The sequence below is a fragment of the Notamacropus eugenii genome, chromosome 7, assembly GCF_028372415.1.
Source record: "Notamacropus eugenii isolate mMacEug1 chromosome 7, mMacEug1.pri_v2, whole genome shotgun sequence".
NCBI classification, from domain to species: domain Eukaryota; kingdom Metazoa; phylum Chordata; class Mammalia; order Diprotodontia; family Macropodidae; genus Notamacropus; species Notamacropus eugenii.
In genome coordinates, this window is record NC_092878.1 from 56,017,125 (window position 1) to 56,039,785 (window position 22,661).

Below are 22,661 nucleotides of genomic sequence, written 5' to 3' on the forward strand. Positions count from 1 at the left end.
ATATGGGCCAGAGGCTGGACTTGAGCTCAGGTTCTTCCAGTGTTAAAGTCAGATTTTCATTGTAGTGCCTCTCTATAATATAATCATAGATTAATTAAAAAAAAAAACCTTTGTATATGTGGAAAAATATATTAAAGATAAAAGTCCTCTATTTGGGCTTAAAAACACAGCTATCAAGTATAGGGCAGGAGACATGTGGATATATAGCAATTAAAGTGAAAAAAATCTGGAGGATCTGATGGATCAAAAACTCCATACAAGTCAATAAGTATGATGTGGCAATGCAACAGCAAAATCAAATGCAATTTTGGTCTTTATTAATATTCAAAGGCAAGGCGGTGGTAGGTGGCCCTGCCCTTCTCTGGCTGATTCAGACAACATATGGAGCATTGCATCCAGTTCTAAGCACTGAGCCCCTAAGAAGGGGTTGATCAAGGAAGTGAGGAGACTTGAAACCATGCCTTCTAAAGATTAAAGGAACTGGAATGTAAAGCCTAGAGAAGATTGAGGAGACAAAGGAATGGTTGCCTTAAACTTCTGAAAGTTTCCAAAGGGCCACAATTTGGAGCCTTCATTTTACAGATGAGGAAACTGAGGCCCAGAGAAGCAAAATTACTTGCCCCAAGAGATGCATAGCATAGGTGGGAATTTGAACTCAGGTCCTCTGACTCTCCATCCAGGACTCTTTCTACTGCACCACACTGAGTTGGTCCTGGACAACAGAACATGGAACCACGAACAAAAATTACAAGGAAGCAGATTTCACTTTAATAGAAAGAAGAACTTCCTAACAATTGACTTGTTTTGCCAGCGGGGCCCTGGGGCGGGGGCTGGGTGACGCAGCAGGGCCCTGGGCAGAGCATCAGGCGTCCAGGTCCCACGATGCCACAGAGCAATGAAAGGCCAGCAAAGATCTCTGCTCAGCAAAAGCAGCCACTTGCCAGCCTTCTCAGAGAAGTGGAGGGCCGGGTTTGAGGGCCTTAAAAAGTTCTGCCTTTTACGCGCCAGGCAGGAGACCCGGAGGACCTGGCACAGGCTGTACCAATCCCTCCAGCGTGGGAGGAAGGTTCTTCGGCTCCAGAGGAAGTGGGGCCAGAAAACGGGCCTGGCTGCTCCCCATAGCTACCCAATCCCTGGCACTGTAAGCCCCCACATCCGGGGGCACCTCGTTGAAAGCCTGGCAGCATCTGTTGAGAATGCTGCCCAGGAATGCCAGTCAGAGGAAGAGCCCCGCACGGCAGCAGCTGGCTTGCCAGTGGGCAGTGTGTTAGGTCAGGCCAATGGCTGCAGGCAGAGGACTGACCACCAGGATCCTGGCAGGCTCAGGACAGCCAGCAGGGAGGGCCAGGTGGAGAGCAGCCCCACCTTAGTCACCTTGAGGAACCATAAGGGAAATGGTTGTTACTGCAGCTGCTACCAAGGGCTGGGCCCAAACATAATGGAGCCGGAGCAGCCGTCCCTAACTCCGGGAAGGCCCCAGCTTAGCCAGCATAGTGGGGAAAAGGATATCACTGCTTCGGGTGTATAAGGAACTGTCCATGATTCCGTTTGGGTACCGGATCCTGAGGTCCCCCCAGTTTAAATCGAGGAGAACGTGTAAGCTTCGGACAGGCCAGCAGTGGAGCTGGGTGCAGAAGTTCGCCAGGGGCCATAGGGAGAAGCGCCAGGAAGGCTGCCAGAGGGTACTTGTAGCTCATTCCCTCACTCAGGTCCCAATAGCCCCGCTCCCCTCCCTCAGGTTCCTTTCCCAGATATGGACTGCAGCGCCTTAGGGCCCACAGCAAAGGGAAAGAACTCAAGAACACCCAGTAGCCCGGGGCCCAGAGCCATGTGTCGGAGAGGCCCTCCCTAGTCAGCAGAATGGCAATGTCACCCATGGTTGGGATCCATCCCACTTCACCAGACTGAGCAGTGAGATAGTCTCACCCGAACACACCAATCCAACCTATTTTTCTACTACTCCAATATTCCTTCTCCAGTTAAAGCAATTTAATCTCCTTCCTGTTCCAAGAACACAGCATGATCTTCCCTGCCTCAGTTTCTTCTCTCTTATTGTTCCTCTCACTTGAAATGTCTTCATTTCTCCTTTCTGCCTAGTATTAACTCTCCTTAAAGCCCCACCTATTCCAAGAAAGCTTTTCCTATCTTTTCTAGCCTCTTCCTTCTCTTAACCATACAGTAGCAAACAACCAGATTGTTTGCTACTGTTTCATATAACCTTTGATTTTCAACTGGAACACAAGCTCCTTGAGAGCAAAATACTGTGAACATACACTTTGTGTTTCACGGTGCCTCACCCAATACAAAAACCCACAGTAGATGGTCAAATTATTCATTTTTCAACTGTGTAGTGCAACAAATAAACCAAAATGCTACTTCATATTTTCATACGTGCCTTAAATGTCTAAGGAACGCCAATTTTAAGCCTACAAGTGACACCAAGTTGGTTGTGGCTAGCAAACATCTGCTAGCAACCTGTGGGAAAGAATGAGATGCTGAAATAGCCTTAAGCTGGAGAGGTGATTAAAAAGAAACAGGATATAGTTCAATAGAGTACAAGGAAGAAAAACAAGCTATATAATTCAAAGGTAAAGAATGACCAACTGGCACAAGGGCAACAACAAAAAAAATTGAGGCAGCATGAAAATTTACCAGGTGATATAAATTATTACCTAAGCACAACAATGGGAGTTATATAAGGGAATGAATACAACATATAAGAACTTTAGGATGTTCTGCCAAACCTGTACTTATCAGACTCTCAAAAAAATATGGTCCATTTTGGGCTTCACAAACTAGATGTGGAACACTGGAACTGGTGGTTCCAGAGAAAAGTAGCAAAAATAAAGATTCAGGGAAATGGAAACCTTGAGGAAAAATTCAACTTGGAGGGGAAAACCCTAAAAACCCTAAAAAATCCTAAAAAACAGAAAAGGATTATATATTGATAAAGGTGAATTAATACTATTTTTACATAGATGAAACAAAAGAAAATAAGTTGCTAAATTCTGCAAAAAATGCCTTTGAAAACATTTAGGGTAATTTATAAAAAAAAAAAAAAAAAGATCACTGAGGTGAGTAGGTTAAGTGTGGTACTTCAAGGAGGCAGAGGGTGAACTTCTGGCGATCCCTAATGGCTACTTCATTCTAAAACATCCCAAAGTCTCCTGAGAGTGCCTCACTCATTCATTGTCAGCTCTCTAACCTAAAGTGTCTCCCTCTTTTCCCTAAATGAACCTGTATTCTTACCAGTCCTTTGATGAGGTCTGAGCTTCTCTTTTAGGTTAAGTTGTTCCTGGGGCCTTAGTTCTGGGCAACTTGCCCATTCTTTCTTGGCCACAGCCTTGGGCTGGGACTCCCCTGCTTCCTGCTGAACACTTGGTAACTGCAGAGGTGATCTTAGAGGTGTCACCTTCTCTGCTCGAACTTCCTGCCCTTTCACAGGGACAGCGACCTAGACAGAATACCCGTTAGTTCTCAATGACAAGCTAGATTAGGGTGGGTTTCCAAGGATAAATACTTGAAATCAAAGGAGATCATCCCACAGGGGCAGAACCACACATCCCACTCCCCAGGCAGCAAAGAGCTTGAGAAAGGGGAGATCAAGATGCTAAATTTGGTAAAGAAGTTCAAAACAATGCCCTCCTTTTATTCCCGGTACAAGAAACTGCTGAGACATTTTGGCATAGTAGATGGAGGATCAGCCAAACGGTCACCCACTGGTTTCCGTGGCAGAAATAATACCCATCATACAGAGAGCCAAAGGCCTGTTGTACCCCCACTTCTCCTGTCGTGTGGTCCCTCACCCTGCTTTCGGAATCCCCCGCTCCTCACCGGGCACTCCGGCCTCTTGGGTTCTCTCTCCAAATCTTCTACCAGGGTCACGGCTTCCTCTCCGCTCTCTGGACGATGCTCCTGTACCCAGGGCTGACTCTCCCCAGGCAGGACGGTCAGGAATTGCTCCAGCACCAGGGTCTCCAGGATTTGCTCCTTGGTCCGAACCTCTGGCCGTAACCACCTACAGCACAGCTCCCAGAGCTGGCTGAAAGCTTCCCGGGGCCCAGCCACCTCCTGGTAGTGGAATCTCCTGAACCGCTGTCGGAAGGTCTCCGAGTTCCCCACATCGCCTCTCAGAGCGGACTTGGCCATCGTTCACAGAGGAGGCAGTCTGACATCAGACGGAGGTGTGGCAGCCGGGGCTTCCCCCGGCCTCCTCTCGGTCTTTGGGGACCTGCGGGAGGAGCTTCTCCCTGGGCAGAGAGGAATGGGAGGGTCCCAGGGGGCGCCCATTCATCCAAGGCCGTCCCAGGGCCAGCCTGAAGGAACCAGCTGGACTGGGAGCAGAAGCCAGGGTTAGGGACGGGAGCGGGGCTGCCCCAAAGCTGCCTCTGCGGCCTGAAGCAGCGAACCGCGTGTACTGACCGCACCTCCACAGCACCGGGGGGGGTCTGGATCCTAACGGCTGCCAGGCGGCGGGAGGGGCCAGCGGCCCAGCACCCAGCACCCAGCAGGGGGCCCTCACGGCCCGCCCCCCGCCCGATCCGAGCCCTTCCCAGAGCCCTCCGCGCCTGCCCCGCCCCCTCCGCTCCACTTTCACCACCTCCCCAGGCAACAATCGATGCAGGAACGTGTGGTCTTTGTTTTCCTCTAGTTTGGGGAACCTCGGGGTCCCGGCCCGTAACGGGCACGACAGGGGAGGGCCGGGTGGGCCCTGGGGGTCACCGTGAGCTGGGGGTGACAGCCGACGGGGGAGCGCTTCTACACGGGGGACAAGACCCTGCGGAGAGGACCTGGGGTGTCCCGGAGCCTGGCGGAGGGAGGGAGATCGGGGTTCGGGAAAGGACAGGGCGCCCGGGCTTCGGTCTCTTTGTCTCGGCTCCCTCCGGCCGGGTCACTCTTGGCGTCGTCCCGTCCTTTCCAGACGGTCACTGATTGGGCTGAGGGGAGCCCCAGGCACCCCTGTCCCGGCCTGCCTCCTCCATCTGTCCGCTCCTCTCCACCCCCGCCCCCTCCCACCGCTCCCCGCGAACCGAGTCCGGTCCCCGCCTCCCGGAGGGCCTCACCCGCTCCCGCTCCGGCCCCGGCCCGGCTCTCCAGCCTCCCAGACCGGCTCCCAAACCGGAAGTCCGCGCGGGAGACACCGAGGACCTTAGGGCGCGTGCGCCAAGGCCGCTGCCTGGACTACGTCTCCCAGAGAGCTCGGTGGACTAGAAGCGAACGTGGTCGCTCCGACCAAGCTACGTGAACGCTTCCGGGATTCCATTGGCAGGGAAAAGGAAGCCCTCGCGCTGGCCGGTGCCTTTTTCTCTTCCTCGAAGGAACTGTCTTTCCCGGCTAGTTGATTCGGCCGGAACTACACTTCCCAGCGGGCCTTGCGCACAGCGGCTGGAGCAGCGCTCCTCCCCCGACGGCCGGGGGAGCTCGCGCCGGCGGACGCTGCCTCAGCGGCCCTCTGCCCGCCGTGGGGATGATCCACGAGCTGCTCTTGGCTTTGAGCGGGTACCCGGGTGCCATCTTCACCTGGAACAAGCGGAGCGGCCTCCAGGTACGGCCCACCCTGAAGGGAGCGCTAATTGGAACTCCACCTGACGGGGAAAGCAAGGGGCGGAGTTAAGAGTGCCAGTGTTTAGGGCCGGGGCGGGACCTGGGGGGGGCGGGGTAAGGCGGTCAGAGGGGCGGGACCCTGGGAGTAGGGAGCGTGGACGGACTGCGGGGCCTGCGGTGGAGGAGCGGGGGGCGGGGCTTGGCCTGGGAGCCGCTAATGAGGGGGCGGAGCCTGGAAAAGGGCGGGAGGGGGTCGGCTCCCGGGGCTCTGGCGCGGGCTGGGGTAGAGGGGCGGGGCCACGACCGGGGTCTGCGCGAGAGGGCTGAAGAGAATGAATGGCCGAGGGAGAACTGTGTCACTTCACCCTGCCTGCCTCAGTTTCCTCATCTGTAAAATAAGCTAGAGAAGGAAACGGCAAGCAGCTGCAGCGTCTGCCTAGGAACCCCAAGACGGTCCAAGGTGATTGCGGACCCTGCGCTGTGTTTTACGGTAACCAGCCCGGTCTGTAAGAATTAAGAAATGAAGCAGGCGGGTCAGACTTCTCCGAGGTCCGAGGTCCGCCCCCGCCTTGGCCGCCTCACAGCAGGGGTCCCCTGCCAGGCTCAGGCTGCCCTTTGACCCGAGCCCCCCTCCAGAGGCTCTGACCGTGCAGCCCCTCCTACGAGCCTCTTCTCCCTTGGACCCCCTGCTGGGAGAAGCTGCCCGCGCTGCGCCCTCTTCGTTCCTGACCCTCTGCAGTCTGTCTCTTGACCCCATCATTCAACGAAACTAGACTCTTCAGGTTACTAATGGTCTCTTTATTGGCAAGTCCTCGCTTCAGTATTTGACGTTTTACGCCCCCCCCAGCCCCCAGCTCCCGGACACTCCTCTCTCAGTTTGTAATACTTAATTTCCCCCCACCCGACTTTTGCCTACGTATGTGACCACTCCTCAGCTCCCCGGATGCAGGTGTGCCTGTGCCCTCTCCTTTCTCAGGGACCTCGTTATCTTCCCCACGCGGATGGCATCCTGCCTGGATATGCAGCCTTAGTCTCTTTCCCTGCATAGACACCTCACACCCTGCCCGTTAGGTATTTTAAACCAGGTGTTTTATAAGAAATTCAAACTCCACGTGTCCAAAAAGCCCTCCTCTCCATCCCTGAATCTCCTTTTCCTCCTGCTGACTTCCCGGTTCCTGTCCAAAGCTCCGTCTCCCCCAGCCCAGATCCAGCCTTCCCTGTCCTTCTCCCTTAGCCTCCGTGTCTATCAGCGAGTCCTGCCTCTGCCTCTCACACCCAAGCCGCCTCCTGAATGCATCCTCCCCGGGGTTCCCTTCTAAAACATGGACCTGACCATTTCCCTCCCCTGCCCAAGGAGCATTCCTAGCTCTGGCTGGGCTCTAGGCTCAGACTTCTCCACCGGGCATGGAGTATACCCTCACAGTCTAACTCCAGAGTGATCGATTAGACATGAGTACCCTTGACGCACTCCCTTGCAGCCAAACTGAGCCCATGCAATTCCCTTTCCCCTCCTTGTGCCTGTCACAGGCTGTCCCCTCTTCCTGGAGGCCCTTAGGTGCCATCTCCTCCATGAGGCGCCGGCCCGCAGCTGCTAGTTCTCCCCTTGAAAAATTGTATTGTGTACGTTCTGTATTGACTTGCTTGCAAATATGTCGTATCTCCGCAGTGGAGTACTTAGATCCTTGAGGAAAAGGACGATTTTTCTTTGCCTAGCACAATGCCAAGCCTATAATGAGAACTTAATAAATACTTGCTGATTGATTATCTGCTCCTACTTGCATGCTAATGAATGCTGCTAGAGGAAGTCCCAGCACTGCTAATTAGGTCTTCCACAAATGGATATTACTTAATCTTGACTTGGCCTTCACTTCTGCTTGCCAGTTCTCTTCCCTGATTGACCTTCTGTTGTACTTGTCTCCCACCCCTTCCCTGCTCTCTCTAGACAGCAGGTCTCAACTCACACTTCACTCAAAGTTCAGGACTGTTCATCATGAGCTTCCTCTTCTCCTCTGTGGAATGTTAAGGGAATTTGAAGATCTTCTTTGACCATTAATAGACACATAGAGCCCTGGCTACAGGGAGTTTCTAATTAAGTGCTGGGGCACCTTCAAGCTCCTGAGCACTCAGCCAATCAGATGCCAAGTCTTTGTTATATATTCTGGGAGTAGGCATTTGCTTTGGGGGTCCACTCATAAGAAGGATCTTTGGATTTCTTTGATTTCCTGGTGGAGATTCTGAGTAGCCATATGTTCGGAGCCCACACATCTCCGCCCCACACCCTGACTGCTCTGATGGCTGTGCTCCCTCAATCCAGTGATGTACATAAAGTGTACAGCAATATTGCTTTACCCAGACTGTTGGAGTTCTGTATGTCTTTGTGCTAATTTCTCTGCTTGCATTTTCTCCAAGTTCAGGGTGCTGACTTTTCCCCTGAACTAGTGAATGTAATTAAAGTAGGATTGTTAACCCCTTTTTGAGCAGTCTTTCCTTTAAAAGCAGATCAAAGAACCTGTGCTAGCAGGCCATCCTGGGTGTGCTAGGGTGCTTGCTAATATACTCTGTTATGTACTTCAAATCATCTCGGTGTTATCCTCTCCTTTGCATTAGTCAAGGAAGAAGACATGGCCCTTCTCTTCACTAATGCCAAATCCTCTACTTCAGAGATTCCTTGAACTTGGTTTTTTTTTTTTAACAGTTTGATAACATTTTCAATATAATTAGTTCTTTTGGCAATCTCATGCTTTTTATTTTTGCATATTTACAAACTTTTCTGAAAAAGGGGTCTTTGGCCTTCACCAGACATGATCTGCCAAAGGAGTCCATGACACAGTAAAAATGAAGAAGCCCTATTCTACTAAAACCTTTGATCACCTCCTCTCCTATCTCCTCTGGGAACTTGCTCTTTCAGATATCTCTTTGCTCTCCCAAATTTCTAATCTCTCCCTGTCCACCGGCTCTTTCCATGATGCCCCATAAACATGCCAGCTGTTTTCTGTTAAACTTCTAGAAAAAGCTGTCTGCACTCATTGCTTCTACTTTCTCATTTCCCACATGTTTTTCAACCTCCTGCATCCTTGCTTCTGTCCTCACCACTTGGCTAAAGTTACTGTGTATAAGGTTACCAGTGATCTCTGTATTATTAATTCCAGTGGTCTTTTCTCAGTCCTCATCATTCTTGACTTCTCTGCCTCCTCTTTCTGACTTTCCCATCTCTGGATTTGTATGACATTGTTCTTTCATACTTCTCTTCCTCTCTGCTCTACCCATCCTTCTCAGTCTCTTTGCAGGATCTTCATCCATATCCTCCCGTAAGCACTGTCCCTGGGTGGGAGCACCACAGTGCTGGGTCCTGGACCCTCTTCTCCTTTACCTCTACTCTTTTACGGTGTTCACCTCTTGTTCCCGTGGGACCAACTATTATCTCTTGGCAGATAGCCCTCATCTCAGTCCTGAGCTCTGGTGCCACGTCTCCAACTATCCGTTAAACAACTGAAACTCTGAGTCATCCTTCATTCTTCCTTTAGCCTTTTCATCCCCCAGGGATCAATCTGTTGGTAAGTCATACCTCTTCTGCCTCCATGACATTCTCACCTACGTTCTTTTCTCTCCTCTCATGGGAGCCTTCCTACTTGTGGTCCTCATCACCTTTCACCTGGACTATTGTAGTAACCTCTGATTTGCACTCCCTCCCTTTTTTCAGTCTGTTCTTTTTATGCCAAAGTCATATCCTTAAAGAATAGGTTTAACCATGCTACTCTTCTGCTCATGAAGCTTTAATGGCTCCCTGTTGCCTCTAAAATCAAATGCAAATTCACCAGTGTATGCCTTGAAATTGGAATAACTTTCTAATTGTTCTCCTTGCATCTGGTCTCCTCTTCTTCAGTCCACCCTCCACAGAACTACCAAAGTAATGTTCTTAAAGCATATGTATGATCTTGTCATTCCTCTGCTCAAGGAGTTTCAATGGTGATTTTTTGGCACTGGAAAAAAATTCAGACTTTTTTTGGGGAGGAGGGGAAGGGATCAGAGACACTTAAAGCCCTTCCCAGTTTGGCTCCAGCTTTTTTTTACACTAGGGTTACATATTACTTTCCTTTATATACTAAATGTTCCATCTGTACTGGGTTCTATTTATTCTTAGTAGAGAGCACCCCATCTCCTCTCTCCATGCCTTTACCCATGCTGTGCCCCATGCCTAAAAGGCTTTCCTTTTTCATTTTGCCTCTTGGGACCCCGCTCTCTTCAAGCTTCAGCTCAGAAGATAAGATGCCTCTTCCCATTTCCCATTTGTTGATACCCTTCCCCCATGACTTTTTATACATTTTGTATTTACTTATCTGTATTGCTCAGTATGATGTAAACTCCTTAAGAGCAGATGCAGCTGCATTTTTCCTCTGTTGCTCACCGTGCCTGTCCCAGAGGTGCTCAGAAAGTGGTCGTGAAATTGAAGAGCTCAGCCAAGGAGAAGGAGTCGGCGCTGTTCTTCCTCTTCTTTTTGAATTTTTTTGTATTTAACCTGTGGTTTGGGTGGATTTTTTCCCTAAACTTTCCAATTTTAGCAACTTAGAAAGTTGTCTTATTTATAGACTTTCTCATCTTTGGTATTTAGTGAAGTGATAGGGTTTGAGAAGAGGAGAATTCTCTTACTTTTTTTGTTTAATTTCTTCATACAATTGCCTTGCATTGTCTCTTGAGTAGTTTTTTTTTTTTTTAAGTTTTCATATGCATATGTTGGTGTGCCTCTTCATATCCCCTACAACTAGCACAGTCCTGGGCACACAGAAGGTGCTTGGTAAGTGTTTATTCATTGGTGGAATGTTAGAGATGGCAAGGCTGAAGGGATTAGGAAGGAAAAGGTAATTGCTTATTACATAGCTTCCTTGACCTCCTTCCAGATTATGAAAGTCCATTCAGGTGATGGATTCAAAATGTAGAATGAGACATTTTTTAGACCTAGACAGTACAAGAATTTGTTTGGCCCAACTATACACATTTATTACAGGGGTTTTGTTTTTCTTTTTTTCTTTTTAATGAGAGAGAAGGAGAGAAAGAAAATAAATGCTTGTTAATTGAAATTTTACATTTAAAAAATAAACACCATTTTCTTTTTAAGTGACATTTACATGATGATGTATTTGTTATAATCACTTTAAAAAGATGCCAGTCATGTGCAAATAGTTATATTTTACAGAACTCTTCTGATAAATACACCTCACAAAAGGCAGAATGAGGAGAAAAAAATGTCATCATAAAACATTTGGAGAAAAACATCCTGTCATTATTGTAAAGCATTTGGAGTATCCTTAGGGTGGGAGTCAAATGAATCAGAGGCATCTGTGTCCTTAATGTTGTTACCACTTTTGTAGGTGTCACAGGACTTTCCGTTTCTCCATCCGAGCGAAACCAGCGTCCTGAATCGACTCTGCCGCCTTGGCACGGACTATATTCGCTTTACAGAGTTCATTGAACGATATACAGGCCATGTGCAGCAGCAGGTGGGTGGTCGGCCCTTGAGGACAGTGGTGATGTTTTTTATACGTCTTGCATTTGGGCTCAGAAGAGCGCCAAGTATCGGTAGTATTAATAGTAACATTAATAACAGTGTTACGAATAATATTAATGACAGGAACATTTATAGAGTCACTGAATTTGAGAATTAAATAGCCCAAACTCTTACTACAAGCAGTCCTTGAAGACTTCTAATGGGAGAGAATTCATTACTTCCTGAGGTAACCCATTCCCTGCTTGGATAGGTCTAAGTCAGGGGCGGGGAACCTGCAGCCTCATGGCCACATGTGGCCTTCTAGGTCCTCAGGTACAGTCTGTTGATTGAGTCCAAGTTTTACAGAACAAAGGAAATATGTTCTGTGAAGTTTAGGTTCAGTCAAAGGGCCACTTTTGAGGACCTAGAGGACCACATGTGGCCTTGAGGACACGGGTTCCCCACCCCTGGTAGATGTTAGGAAGTTTTTTCCTGACATTGAGTATAAATTTGCCTCTCTGTGATTTCAACTCCTAGCTTCCTAGAAGCATAACAGATCCATGTGATGAATGAAAGAGAGAGTCCTGTGGAAGATGGAATTCCCCTAAGGTTATTTACAAATGTGTCGTTATTTGAATTGTTTTTCTGTAAGTTCTGGGAGTTTTTGTTCTACAGCATAAGAGTCAGCAGCGTACGATGTGAAGAGTGCTGGGTGGGGATCTGGTTCTGTCACATACTTCCTATGTGACCTTTGAGGAAGTAACAGAACCTCTCTGGTCTCAGAAGAACATCTGTCTATGAGTGGCATTATACACATTAGAAAGAGAGAGAAGGGAGTTGGAGGCTGGTTTTAAATTTAGACTTCTGGCTGGGCTTTTGCTCAAGTTGGAGTTAAAAATATGGGTTCCGCAGATCCAATAGTTCTCAAGGAAGATGGATTTTTTTCAACAGAGGAGGAATTCTGTCCTTTTTCTTTTTTCATCACAAAGTTTTTATTCTTCCTTAAGGCAAAGGGTTAAGAAGGTTCTGGCTTAAAATAAACATGACATCAGTTTTGGAAGGTGGGAATAGGAATTATGACTCACACTGATATAAATATTTACAAAATGCTTTCCTCGCAACATCCTTTTAGGTAGGGAGTATAAATATATTTTTCCCATTTTACAGAGAAGTAAACCCAGGCTCAGAGAAGTGAGGTGACTTTGCTTCAGGCTGTCCACCTAATCGGTCTTGGAACCAGCACTAGAGTTCAGTTTTCCTTTGTCTTAGGACCAGTGCTCCACACTGCACCAAATCTGGACTCAGTCCCCAGTTCTACCTCTTGTGACCTTGGACAGATCACTTAACCTCTCTGAACCTCTTCCTCATCTCTGAAGTGAGAAAGTTGGACTGGATGAACTCCAAGGACCTTTGGTGTTGTCAATCTGTGGTCCAACAATGTTAATGGGCAAACTATTTCCCTCACTCCGTTGTATGTTTCTTCTTACGGAGGTTAATTTGACACAGCTATTCAAACATCAGCAGTACAACTAATAATGACGTAATAACAACAAAAAGGATAGTATTTAAATAATACTTAAAGGATTTTGTAAAGCACTTGACAGATGTACCATTTGGTCCTCACAGCAGCTCTGGGAGGTAGGTGCTGTTAGTATCCTCATTTTACAAAGGAAACTGAGGCAGACAGAGGAAGTTTTACATGTCTAGGGTTCCACAGCTAGGAGGTGTTTTGAAGCCATATTTGAACTCAGGTCTTTGTGACTCCAGGTTCAGCACTTGATCTGCAAGTCCCAATCCTGGAGCTAATTTAATTAGCCTTTGTTTAATCGCAGGATCACCATCTGTCCCAGCAAGGCCAGGGTGGATTACATGGAATTTATTTGCGGGCCTTCTGCACAGGTCTGGACTCCATCCTGCAGCCATATCGTCAAGCACTGCTTGACTTGGAGCAAGAGGTGAGGTAGAGAAGAGGAGAAAGAGGCAGGCAGTAATGCCCCTGAGTCCCCCAGTTTCCTCACTAGACCACATCCTTGGAAAGAAAATGCGGTCCTCCCTCCCCACCATAGCTTGTCTTCCTTTAATTAGGGTTTCAGAATTGGGAAAATGCCTTTAATGAGCATATACCACTATAAGCTCTCCGTATTGTTCATTTAATGATCAAAGTAACTTCTTGCCTCTGTAAGAGGTTCCAGGGTATTCTGTGAACATTTTGCTTTCAGTTTTTAGTGACCTGTATCACTTTAGTGACCCTGTATCACTATCTTCTGTGGGAACCTAAAAGCACTCATTACCACAAGGTCTGTTCTCTCCCTCTCCCCAGCCAGTGTTCTTAGGTCATAGGTTAGAAACTTTTTGAGATGGTGTTTTTCTAATTATGTTTTTTATTGCAGTTCCTTGCTGACCCTCACCTTTCCATATCACATGTCAATTACTCCTTGGACCAGGTATCTTTGGAGATAATGGAATATCTTGGGTTCTTTTTGTCTGTTCTCTCAGTCTTTTAGGTATATTTGACTAATCTAGTATTTTGAAGAGCTCTCCTACTTCCAGATTCGGAATTTGAATCTAAAATTTTACATTTTGTACATTTAATCTGCTTTATTATATGAGCATTATTTCATGAATTCTGAAGATAAATCGTCTCTTAACATTTGGTACTAAAGTTGTCCATGTTGATGTTATACTGACTATCCTGCCAGCCTCCAAAATAGGTGTTTCTAGCTAAAGATAGGCTGAGAGGAGTAGGCCCTTTTTTTGCCTCTTCTGGCTGGAGTTGATCTCTCTATCTTCATTCAGAAACGCCATCATTTCCAGAGCTTATGTTTATACTCCCTCTCTTACATTTGGAACACGTAAGAGATTACATTAGATTAATTAACTTTTGCTTTGCTTTGTAGTTCCAACTTCTTTTTCCCTCAGTGATGGTTGTTGTTGAACAGATTAAGAGTCAGAAGGTAAGCACTTCTTTTATTCTGGTTAATGATGTACGTAATTCAGTGTGCTTAGTGATTTGCACCACATAGATTTCTTCAAACTGTTGTGTTTGGGGGAACCATGAAATTAGACCTGAGAAGGAAAGGCATCATACATGTTGATCATTGATGGGAGCAAGGAGCTTTTTCCTCAAGGTCATGCTTCAGTATTAAGAGGTCACCATGCCTAAGTCATTCACCTAACTTTGTTAAATGTACTTTTTACTTAGGTTGTTGCTATTATTACTGTCATGGAAAAATTGATTCCAAGTATTCTGGGAGACTGTTGGCTTTTGGGATCTGAGCTAGTAACTCTGAAATCAGCAAGTGCTGAGTAGATTACCTAGTCAAGTTGGGTTGTGAAAAGTACCCTCTGGCTCCCTGAGTCCTTTTCTCTTGAGTTGTTATAAGAACAATCACAGGAAGCAGCCTTGAAAGTAGTATAATTTTTACAAATTCATCCACAGCATTTTAAAAAAATCTGCAGTGAGACAATTGGGTTGCATGTGACACACTCCTGTCCTCTTTCCCTCCTTCTACACACTCCCAACCCCAGAGATATTTAATGAGACCTTTGTAAATGTCACACAGATGCAGAATACATATCAATACTAGTGTATATGGGCTCCCTCCCTCTTGCCCCCTTCTCTTTCTCTCCCCCCCCCAACTCTGATCTGTCTGTCTGCCTCTCTTACACATACACACTTGTACTTATGCATACACATACACACACACACACACACACACACACACACACACACACACACACACAGAGTAAATAAGTGCCACTTCTTCAGCTAAAAAGCCCAACCAGATAATTTAGGCCAAAGAATTGAATGAAGGGTAGGACTCAGTCCCACATAGAGGTAACCATAGCACAGAGGCAAAAGTATCTAATTTGGCTTCTTTCTTTGATGAATTGGACCAAACAGTTGCCAGCCCTCTACTTCATTTTGTGTTGTGTAGACACATACCCAGCTGTATGCACAGTGAGTTGTTTAAGTGCATCCCCTCCATTCCTGGAAGCCTTGTGTGGGCTTCTTCATGGACCTCTCTACCCCTGCAGCTTCTTTACACTCCCCTGTCCCCCCAAAATGAGAAGAAAAGTACCACCATGAATGGAGTTACGAGCCAGGTGAAAATTTTCTCTCCTTTCCCATGTTAGCCTTCTCTGTCTCATTTCAATTGGGAAAGGAGAGTGAAAAATCCAAGAAGAGCTGGTGGTTCACTCACCTTCTTTTCCACGATGGGCCTAGGGATGCTGTGGGCTGAAGTTCAGCAGAAATAGAAAAGATTTGCACATTTTACTAGACTTCACTCTGCACAATTGGAAATGTGCTACATCCATGTTATCCTTTCTGACTACAGAAGCAAAGATAAAAACTCTCTCCTTAAAGAAGCTGATGGGGGGGCCGGTAGTTTTTACTTCTGAATTAACATATTCATTCTTGGCTGATGAATCTAGAACCTGTAATCTAAACATTTAAACATTCTTATGCAGTATCTTTGTGGAGAAGTTCTACTTTCTTCTTCCAGAACAAGCTAATAGGCATATCCCCAAGTAGATCTGGCTCAGGAGGAGATTGACTGACCCATTCAGTCACTTTTAGGAAACCCAATGGAATATGTAGCTAGTAGCACCTGCAAATATGGGGATCCAGGAAGGCTTCTTGCAGAAGGGGGGACTGTAGCTGAGACTTGAAGGATCCAGGAAAACTAGGAGGCAGAGGTGAGGAGGAAAGATTTCCAGGCATGAGTGATAGCTGGGGAAAATGCCTGAAGTCCAGTGACAGAATGTCAGCAATGAGGCCACTGTCACTGGATCAGTGTGTGCGTGTGTGTTTGTGTGTGTATTGGGGGAGTGAGATGAGGGAGTCACTGTTGATGTGTAAGAGGTAGGAAAGGACAAAGTTATGGAAGTGCCACTGGAATTGATTCAGTAGGTCCCTCCTGGACCAATCACAACTGAATGTACAATTTAAACTGTGCAGCAGGCACTGTATAATTTTTAGAAGTTTATCTTTTCCACAGATTCATGGGTGTCAGATCTTGGAAACAGTATACAAATACAGCTGTGGGGGACTGCCTCCTGTACGCAGTGCGCTAGAAAAGTAAGTCACAAAAACTTAAATAAGATTGACACAGTTCATCAAGACCATTTTATTTGCATATGATCTAAAACTTCTCCAAAATAGTTAGTAATAGATGGGACTGAAAAGCTAACACTGAGCAGATAGGTCTATATGATCAAAGTAGGAGAGGCCAGGATGCCAGCCAATAAAGAATCCAGGATGGTACTACATAAAAGAGAATGAATTAGTGTGGATGACTTTAAGGTCCCTCTGATTGTCAGATCCCATCATCCTTAGGGTGTTACCATTATATATGCTGGGTTTTGCTTGGCTATATTTGAGTATATCTTTTAAAGTAATTGCTATTTTCAGTCAGTAAGTCAACAGGCATTTTATTAAATGTTTACTATTTGCCAGGCTCTTTGCTAAGCCTGAAAATACAAAGAAAGGTAAAAATACTGTCCCTCCTCTCAAGTATCTTATTTTCCTAATGGGAGAAACAACTTTTAAACTATGTACATATAAGATATTGTTTATATGGAGTAGTTGAAAAGTAATTTCAGATCAGCCACTGGTATTGGGGAGGGACCAGGAAAGGCCTCCAGTAGATGGTGGGATTTGAGCTGAGTCCTGAAGTAAGCCAAGGGAGCCAACGTGTGGAGAGTAGAAGGAAAAACCTCCCAGGCAGTGGGACAGCCTGTAACAAAGCATGGAGTTAGGAGAAGGCAGGAGCTGCTGGATTGTAAAGTATATGGAGAGAAGTAGAGGATAAGAAGACCGGAAAGGTAAGAAGGGGGCTAAGCAGAGAATTTTCTGTTTGATGCTGGCGGTGGTAGGGAACCAGCTCATATTGCCCATTTTATCTTACCTTCTTTAAAACTTGAAGTTAAGCTTCTGTCCTGGGTGGAAAGACTGGACTCTGATCTCCAAGTTTCCTTCTAATTCTAATATTTGGTTACTGCACAAGAACATCTTGGAAATACTTGAGCTAGTTCTGGAGAGGGTGCTTGATCTTCTCTTTTCATGTATTTTTGTAATGCTCCATTTCTAATTGAGTCATCCTCCCTTACCACATCCATTCCCTTCCTTTTTGGTGAAACAAGAGAAAAGGAGCAAACTGCTTTTGTTGGCAGAGAAACAGACTTCTCTGAGCTCATCTCATTGTGTTTTAGCAGGAATTTTCAGCTCTGAAACTCTTACGCAGGGTGAGAATAAACAATATGGAAAAGAAACTGTCAAAATAGCTGAAGGACATTTTAAACTTAATATGGGAACTTTAATTATAAGAAATTTAATGACTAATTCCAAAAAGATAGGAATAAAAATGGAATGATTATTTTTAGTGTAATGGACAGTTTCCCTTCTGACTCACCAAATTCTTACTCAGATCTTGGCCAGTACCCTCTAGTGACGTCCCAGAATGGCCTGGGTGTTTGTGCCCAGCAAGGGCTTTTATGGCATTGGTTTTTCTCTCCCTTTCTCCACTCAGGATCTTGGCAGTGTGCCATGGGGTCATGTACAAGCAGCTTTCTGCCTGGATGCTACATGGCCTCCTCTTGGACCAACACGAAGAGTTCTTTATTAAACAGGGCCCATCTTCTGGCCTTGTCTCTACTCAACTGGAGGAGGAGGAGGAAGACCTGGGCATTGGAGGCCTGACAGGGAAGCAGTTACGAGAACTTCAGGACCTGGTGAGGATTTGAAGGGAAAGGCAGTACATTCCACCAGATAGTGACCCCTTCGCCCTCTCACATGAGCTTGCACTGAGCCTGCCACCTCGGTGCCATCTGCGCCACTTCCTTCAGCCTGTCCCTCCTGATATTTGCCTTTGTCTGAATGAGGTTTGCAGGATGCATGGGAAAGAGCGCTGAAGAGTACAACCCCCACCTCCTTTGCTTGTTTGTCTAGGTCCAGACTTAACCTCCCTGGGGCCTATTTTCCTCGTCTCTAAAATGAGATTGGACTTGATCCAGTTCCAGACCCGTGAGTCTATGATAATCCATTAGGCTGGGCAGTTGTGAGGCCTTCTTCATACCATACTAATACCATACTTAGGAAGTGGACAGCTCCTTAAGTTGTGTCTCTCTGGCAGCTTTTTGATGCAGCTCAAGGTCTTAATTAGGATTCACAAAAACCTATATAGATGCCAGTGTATTACATAAGAATCATAAATTCTTGGAACTGAGCATAATAGGATTTTTTTTTTTAGGACTTCACAGGTCTAGTCCAACCTACTCATTTTACAGAGGAAGGAACTAAGGCTCAGAGCAGTTGAATGATTTAGCTAGAGTCCTGTAACTAGTTAATGGCAATGCTAGAACTAGAACGTTCATGTGTTGTGCCTCTCCTGCCTGCTAGCCACCAGGCTAGACTACCTCCTTGCAAGCACAGTACATGCCTGGCAGGTGGGAGTTGTACATCCCTGGGTTTAAAGTCCCTATTGCCCAATATATTAACTATGGAATATAAAGGATGGAGATAGATAGAGTTACTGCATACTTTCTTGTTTCCTTTGTCACTCTGTATCTCCTCACCCAGCGCCTGATTGAGGAAGAGAACATGCTGGCCCCATCCCTGAAGCAGTTTTCCCTTCGGGTGGAAATACTTCCTTCCTATATTCCAGTGAGAGTCGCTGAAAAAATCCTGTTTGTAGGAGAGTCTGTACAGATGTTTGAGAATCAGAATGTGAATCTGACCAGAAAAGGTAGGAAGTCCTGTCCTAACATCTCATCCCCAAGAGCTGGTCAAGAGCAGCTTTTATTGCCCATTGCCTCATGAGCCAAGGCAGTGGTCAGTGTAGTACATCATATTTTGAAATAAATCTTGTAAGAGGGCACCATGATGCTTCTTGTCAGAAATCTTCAAAGCAAGGGAAGTGGCACCCAGTGGTTAAGAGCAAAAATTATTGCCCTGTATTTACTAGACCCTGGTTAGTTAGATTGTCTATAGTAACAAATGAAAGAATCAGAGCGTTGTTGATAGCATAGCTCCGAGGGTCTCTCCTCCTACTGTCCATGATACACAGGATCTATTTTAAAGAATCAAGAAGACACCTTTGCTGCCGAACTGCATCGCCTCAAGCAGCAGCCTCTTTTCAGCCTTGTGGATTTTGAGCTGGTGGTGGACCGGATACGCAGCACTGTTGCTGAGGTTTGCCTTTTAAGTGTCTGATCCAGCATATGTTTTCTGAGGGGGTGGATTGACCTGGAAAGATAGAGAGTGGAGCACAGCAGCTGCTTCTTCTAGCTGGCACTAGAGACCAGGGTGAAGAAATGATTCCTCAGGCCAGACGCTTTCTCCGTCTTTGGGTTTTAGGAATGCTGCCATAGTAAGTGTCCTTCCCTCTTACTGAGCTCAGTCTCTTATGGGACATGGAATGCCTTGCTAGCTGCCTGACGGTGACAGAGACACAATCCACTCAGCATCTCGCGTCACAACGTTTTCTTTAGTTGAAGGAATAGATGAGATCTTTGTTTCACTTTGTGTGTGTATTTCTGCTCCACGGGAGCTTGGGACCAGATTGGGTTTTCCACTAAAGAACAAAAGGACGAAGGGCTAAGCTCTCTTGCTGCTGCCGTCTGTACAGGGTCTAGTAGCAGGTTTTCAGAAGGGTTTTTTGTAGACAGTTTATTGTCATGATCATATGAGTAGTATTCTTTCCTGAGTCATTCAGTGGAATATAGAGCAGCTTTTTAAATAAAGAATCCTCCTTTGTAATGGTGTTCTCAAAATGGGATTTCACTGATGTTCTTGTTTCCTCAGCATCTATGGAAACTTATGGTGGAGGAGTCAGATTTATTAGGCCAACTAAAGGTAATAGTTTCATTTATTTTTCTTTATTGTTAAAATGTAACTAACAGGAAATGACCTTTGCCTTCCCTAACTCTATTGATTTGGGGAAAAAAACCTATCCCTGGATTCTTAGGATGACCTTGTATACTCTTCCCCAAAATGAGCAGCCCATTGCTGGGTGTCATCTGAAGGAATAATTCCTTCCAGGATTTGCTTCTGTAAATACAAACATGATTGTAGAGATATACCATACTGTAGGACAAAGAGATAGACATAAGTTTTCTTGTAATTTTATCATTTGTGTTGCCACCAAGTAAAGATATCAAATATACTGTAATCTTCCTGGCTTAACAGCACCACTAAAATTTCTCTTCTTGATATGCCTGTTTAGAGGGGCAGAATCTCACATCCATCTGTTGGGGACAGGAAGGAAATGACACTGTGTTCATTGGTATGGGGAATTCCCAAGGAAAAACATTCTATCAGTGTATATCAGTACCTTCTCTGCAACTCCTTGTTTTAGAGAATTTATGTGGAGGTTGAGTGATTTGCCCAGGGTCATACAACCAAGATCTATCCCAAAAGGGACTTGGACCCAGGTCTTCTTGACTCTGAGGTTGGCTCTTTATCCACTGTACCACGCTGCCTCCAAATCCATGTGTTAGTTGGGTCCTAATTAAGGAGACAGCTCTCCACTGTTTCTAGTTTAAAAGCCTTTCTACAGTCTGGGAACCTACTTTGCCAGTGTTACTTCATACTATTCCCTTTCATGAGCTCTGTGTTCTGACCATTATGAGAACTAACTGTTCCCAAATGCTTCGTCTCCAGCCTCTTTCTTCTCACATGAGCCATCCCCCCCATGTCTGGAATGCATTCCTTTGTCATCTCTGCTTTGCAAAAGTCCTCGTCTTCTTCCTTCAAGGCTTAACTTGGGTTCCACTTCCTCAGGGAAGCCTTCGCTTATCTCCCCAGTTTTTAGTGCTTTCTGCTCTAATTTGTCTTTAGTTTTACTTATTTAGGTAAATATTCCATCTCCCAAGTAGACTATAAGCCACTCAACAGTAGGGGTAATTTAATTTTCTTCTGTGTGTTCCTCTCTCCTTGGACAGTGCCTTATACATAATAGGAGCTTTGTGAATGCTTTAATTGGATTGAATTCAATTCCTTGGATAGCGAAGAATTCCTAAGACTTGTGTGATTGTTGACTTGTATACTGACATTCTTTTTCAAAGATCATTAAAGACTTTTACCTGCTGGGACGAGGAGAACTGTTCCAGGCCTTCATTGACACAGCCCAGCATATGTTAAAGACACCGCCCACTGCAGTAACTGAGCATGGTAAGTACTCAACAGAAGAGTGAATGACTAAGTTACTTTCCTTGAGAGAAGAGCCCAACTCTCAGCTTCTTCATTGAGGGCTTGAGGGGCAGCCTCCTTACCTTCTGTTGCTGCCTAGGGAAGCCATTTCAGTGGGCCTGGATAGCTTCCATCACACTGCAGTCATCTCCTGGGACAAGCAGCCACATAACCAATGATATCTGTATGAAATGGTGTGGTCTGGACCCCAAAGTCAAATAGTGTTTGTTCCTGACGGTCAGGCAGGGTTGGATGGGAGAACATTTCTTCCAGGCTTCATCATATAGCCAGGTGCTATTATTTGCTCCTTGTTCTTTCTCTCTGCCAGATGTTAATGTGGCCTTCCAGCAGTCTGCCCACAAGGTGCTGTTAGATGATGACAACCTCCTCCCTCTGCTTCACCTGACAATTGAGTACCATGGAAAGGAACATAAGGGTATTAATTCCCTTTCTCTCTCCTTCGCATATCATTGTTCCTCCCTTTTTTCCTGATGCTGCTTCCTTCTCTGAAGACGCTTATATGGTTTTCATCTTAGAGTTATCTACCTTTAGCACTCAGGGGGTCCTAAGAAATCTTCTAGTTCAGCCTCTTCATTTTAAAGATTAAGAAACAGGGATACAGGGTGGTTACGCGACTTACCGAGACTCATGAGTGGCACAGCCAGGATTGGAATCCAGACCACTTCATTAGCAGCCAAGGGTTTTTTCATTATGCCATGCGTCAGTTCTTGTCTTATTCCAGCTGCCTCTGTCTCTAAAGACAACAAAATAATCTCTAAGATCTACCAAAAAACCTGCCTACACATTGTTTCCTTGCCCTCTGCCCACTATGTTTTCCTCCTTGTGTCTTAGACATCCCCCTGGTTTTTTCTCTCATGTTATTCATGTGCATTCTTCTTTCAACAAAACAAGTTGTCTGTCTTAATTAGACTGAAGTTTCTTCATTTTCTTTTTCTTTTTTTTTTTTTGCCTTAGATGTTACTCAAGCACGAGAAGCACCTTCTCGGGACACCTCTCCCCGAGAAGCCCCTGCGTCAGGCTGGGCAGCCCTAGGTCTTTCCTACAAAGTGCAGTGGCCTCTGCACATTCTCTTCACTCCTGCTGTCCTGGAGAAGTAGGTTTACAAGACCTCTGTGAGCTTTTTGCTAGCAAACACTAACTATGGCAGGGAAGATAGAGGCCCTCTGACCAGTTGTTAGTAATCTGCAGGCCCAGGAGATACAACTTCAAGAATCCATCCATCTCCACCCCAGTCTATTTAACCTGCAGATGCTGACCTAAAACTGTTTAGAGAACTTCTGGTAAAAGAGCCCTTGGGGAAGTAGTATGGTTTAGTAGAAATAGCATTCACCTTGGAATCACTAAACCTGAGTGTGAATCCTGGCTGTGCCATTGGCTACCTCTGTGTTGATGGGCAAGTCATGTAAAGCCCCCAGGCCTTAG

At 46.0% G+C, this 22,661-nt stretch overlaps 2 protein-coding genes and 1 pseudogene across 6 annotated transcripts in view; 2 read left to right on the forward strand and 1 right to left on the reverse strand.

Moving 5' to 3' along the window:
- LOC140514461 (uncharacterized) overlaps positions 1-4,426 on the reverse strand; it is a 65,792-nt gene extending 61,366 nt beyond the window's left edge. The window contains 3 exon segments of the mRNA XM_072624895.1: positions 621-712; positions 3,250-3,454; positions 3,835-4,426. Coding sequence (XP_072480996.1) covers positions 621-712; positions 3,250-3,454; positions 3,835-4,149 — 612 coding nt within the window. The 5' untranslated portion in view covers positions 4,150-4,426.
- LOC140514463 (sentrin-specific protease 5-like) lies at positions 712-2,380 on the forward strand (annotated as a pseudogene).
- A 630-nt stretch (positions 4,427-5,056) lies between the features above and the next one.
- The window catches only part of LOC140514449 (gamma-tubulin complex component 4), a 28,981-nt gene continuing 11,376 nt past the window's right edge, over positions 5,057-22,661 (forward strand). For 2 of the 5 annotated variants that reach the window (XR_011970636.1, XM_072624854.1), the window contains exons 1-13: positions 5,057-5,545; positions 10,911-11,039; positions 12,859-12,981; positions 13,417-13,470; positions 13,924-13,980; positions 16,030-16,109; positions 17,560-17,761; positions 18,609-18,774; positions 19,096-19,220; positions 19,833-19,883; positions 21,095-21,200; positions 21,547-21,654; positions 22,194-22,332. Coding sequence is in view for 4 of the 5 variants with exons in the window: in XM_072624854.1 (XP_072480955.1) it covers positions 5,468-5,545; positions 10,911-11,039; positions 12,859-12,981; positions 13,417-13,470; positions 13,924-13,980; positions 16,030-16,109; positions 17,560-17,761; positions 18,609-18,774; positions 19,096-19,220; positions 19,833-19,883; positions 21,095-21,200; positions 21,547-21,654; positions 22,194-22,332 (1,418 nt within the window). In the remaining variant the exon portion in view is untranslated. The remainder of the gene's footprint in view (positions 5,546-10,910; positions 11,040-12,858; positions 12,982-13,416; positions 13,471-13,923; positions 13,981-16,029; positions 16,110-17,559; positions 17,762-18,608; positions 18,775-19,095; positions 19,221-19,832; positions 19,884-21,094; positions 21,201-21,546; positions 21,655-22,193; positions 22,333-22,661) is intronic. The other 3 variants (XM_072624852.1, XM_072624853.1, XM_072624855.1) reach the window with 3 other exon arrangements.